Source organism: Camellia sinensis, chromosome 1 (genome assembly GCF_055761805.1).
Source record: "Camellia sinensis isolate YWXY chromosome 1, ASM5576180v1, whole genome shotgun sequence".
Lineage (NCBI taxonomy): Eukaryota > Viridiplantae > Streptophyta > Magnoliopsida > Ericales > Theaceae > Camellia > Camellia sinensis.
Genome location: NC_138961.1, coordinates 15,307,034 through 15,310,246, shown reverse-complemented (window position 1 = coordinate 15,310,246; position 3,213 = coordinate 15,307,034). Strand labels below are relative to the sequence as shown.

Here is a 3,213-nt window from a genome sequence, read left to right as displayed (position 1 = left end):
AGAGTTGCTTGATAAAGGGTTCATCTGATCGAGTACATTGCCGTAGGGTGCACCCATTAAGAAAGATGGGACCCTCCGTTTATGTATTGATTACTGAGAATTTAATAAGGTAATTGTGAAGAATAAATATCCTTTACCTCGAATTGATGACTTGTTCGATCAATTATAGGGGGGCGCAAGTGTTTTCTAAGATTGATTTCAGATCCGGGTACCCTTAATTAAAAGTCAAAGCAGAGGATGTTGAGAAGACTGCCTTCTGAACCAAGTATGGCCATTATGAATTTTAAGTCATGCCATTTGGGGTTACGAATGCACCAGCAGCTTTTATGGATCTAATGAATCGAATTTTCAAACCGTATTTGGATGAGTTTGTGGTAGTATTCATTGATGATATCCTCATTTATTCGAATAGTATCAGAGAACATGAAAAACATTTGAGATTAATTCTTCAAACACTTAGAGACAAGAAGTTATGTGCTAAACTGAAGAAATGTGAATTTTGGTTGAATGAAATTGTGTTTTTGGGGCATGTGATTAACAAAGATGGTGTGTCTATTGATCCTCAAAAGATAAAAGCTATTGTGAATTGGCTTGCTCCTACTTATGTTATAGAAGTACACAGTTTTGTGGGTTTAGCAGGCTACTGCCGAAGATTTGTTAAAGACTTCTCCAAGATTGCGGTGTCGCTTACTCAGTTGACTTAAAAAGGTGTTGATTTGAGTGGACAGGACAGAGGGAATCCGCCTTCCAAGAATTGAAAACAAGGCTCACAACAGCACTGGCCCTTGCCTTACCGTCAAGTACAAAAGGGTTTGTCATTTATAGTGATATTTCTCATAAAGGATTGAGGTGTGTACTTATGCAAAATGGAAGAGTAATTGCGTATGCATCTCGACAATTGAAGTCACATAAAAAGAATTACCCTACGCAGGATTTGGAATTAGCTATAGTGGTGTTTACATTGAAAATATGACGGCATTATCTTTATGGAGCAACGTGTAAAGTCTACACCGACCACAAAAGCCTCAAGTATTTCTTTACTCAAAAGGAGCTTAATATGTGGCAAAAACGGTGATTAGAACTTATCAAAGATTATGACTTGCAGATTCATTATCATCCCGGCAAAGCCAACATGGTAGCAGATGCCCTTAGTAGAAAGTCAACAGGAAATCTAGCATGTTCGCTGACGGAAAAAAATGAACTATTACTTGACTTGGAAAAAATGGAAGTGAAAATTGTACTACATGAACGAGGTGGAATGTTAGTCACAATGGCGGTTAAACAAAGGCAATTAGAGGATGAATTTCTCAAAAAAATGCATGATAAGCTGGAAACAAAGCTAAGATCAAGATTCTTTTTGGAAGCTCAAGTGTTAAAGTTCAAGGGAAGATTGTGTGTTCCAAATGTCCCAGAAATTAAAGAAAGAGTCTTCGAAGAAGCTCATAAGTCTAGATTTGCTATGCATATCAGAAATACCAAAATGTATCAAGATCTCAAGCAAGCTTTTTGGTGGCCTAATATGAAGAGGGAAATTGCAGAGTTTATCTCAAGATGCCTTCAATGTCAGCAAGTGAAAGCGGAACATTAAAGACCAACATGCTTACTTCAACCTCTCTCTATTCCGGAATGGAAGTGAGAGCACATAACTATGGATTTTATTATGGGCTTACCCTGAACACCTCGATATATGGATTCCATTTGGGTCATTGTGGATAGATTAACTAAGTCTGCTCACTTTTTGCCTGTGAAGACTATTTATAATGCTAATAGACTTGCTATTATGTACATTGTCGAAATTATTCGATTGCAAGGTGTTCCAGTTTCCATTGTGTTGGATAGAGATTCTAAGTTTGTGTCGAGATTTTAACAAAGCTAACAAAAAGCATTGGGGACGAAATTGAGGTTTAGTACCACATTTCACCCACAAACCGATCGACAATCTGAAAGAACTATACAGATGTTGGAGGATATGCTCCAGATGTGTGTTTTAAATTTTCGTGAAAGTTGGGAAACTCATTTACCTTTAGCGGAATTTGCATATAACAGCAGTTTCCACTCCAGTATCGGGATAGCACCATATGAAGCTTTGTATGGAAGAAAATGTCAGACTCCAATTTGCTGGACCGAAGATGGGGATAGATTGTTAATGGGGCCTAAAATTGTACAAGTTACTATGGATAAGATTTAGATCAATCATCTAACAGAAATTAAAAATGTCTCAAAGCCGAAAAATGAGTTATACGGATCAAAGAATGAGAGACTTAGAGTTTGAAGTTGGAGATCATGTTTTTGTCAAAGTCACCCCAATGAAAAGGCTCGCAAGATTTGGAAAGAAAGGGAAATTGTCACCCAGGTACAGAGGGCCATTTCAGATTTTAGAAAGATTAGGTCTGGTTGCCTATCGGATTGCTTTACTACCAAGCATGGAGTAAGTGCACAATGTGTTCTACGTATAAATGTTGCAAAGGCTACCCTCGGGACCCTTCTCATGTTATTGATTATCATCAAATTATGCTAGATGACGATATGGTTTATGAGGAGAAACCTCTTTGAATTCTTGATTGGCAAGTCAAGCAACTAAAGAACAAGACTATCCCAATGGTAAAGGTCAAATCGAAAGAACACGACGGAAGTGAAGCCACTTGGGAACGGGAAGAATAAATGAGGCAACGATATCCAGAATTGTTTTCGACTTGAGGTAAATAAGTTTAGAGGACCAAACTTCCTAAAGAGGGGAAAACTGTGATAACCCAACCCGTCTTATACTTAACTATACGTGTGATTATGTGTTTGATATCAATTTGGAAGCTTAAGTATGTGAATTATGTGAATTTGGAATAATATCCGTTGAATGTAGGAATATCTGTTGCAATTGGAGCTTTGAACTGAAAATTGAAAGCCTTAGAGGCGTGATAAACCAAAACCGACTTTATATTTATGATTAGCATGATTTATAGAGCTTACGAGGAAATTTTAAAAAATTACGATTCGTAATAATTAAATTACGTTTTATGAGTTGGGTTATGTATATGTTTAGCCATAAGTTCTTCATTCTTGCTTTAGAGCTCAAGAGAGTAAGAGAGAAAGGAAGAGGAAAGCTAGGGATTTTGAAGAAAATCAAGGAGCAAACCTTAGATTTGAGTTGAGATATGTTAATTTACTTACATTCATTGTCTTTAACTCATCTTTGTCATAGAATTAAGATGGAATTGG

At 36.9% G+C, this 3,213-nt stretch overlaps 1 protein-coding gene across 1 annotated transcript; it reads left to right on the top strand.

Annotated features, from left to right (window-relative positions):
* Positions 1-1,132: 1,132 nt before the first annotated feature.
* Positions 1,133-1,588, top strand: LOC145820043 (uncharacterized). Its single transcript, XM_082914454.1, has one exon. It carries the CDS (start codon positions 1,133-1,135, stop codon positions 1,586-1,588), a length of 456 nt encoding a protein of 151 aa, XP_082770580.1.
* Positions 1,589-3,213: the final 1,625 nt, after the last annotated feature.

Bases quoted from the DNA above. Each gene is read 5' to 3' on its own strand.
- LOC145820043 (XM_082914454.1), top strand. From the start codon at position 1,133: ATGGTAGCAGATGCCCTTAGTAGAAAGTCAACAGGAAATCTAGCATGT.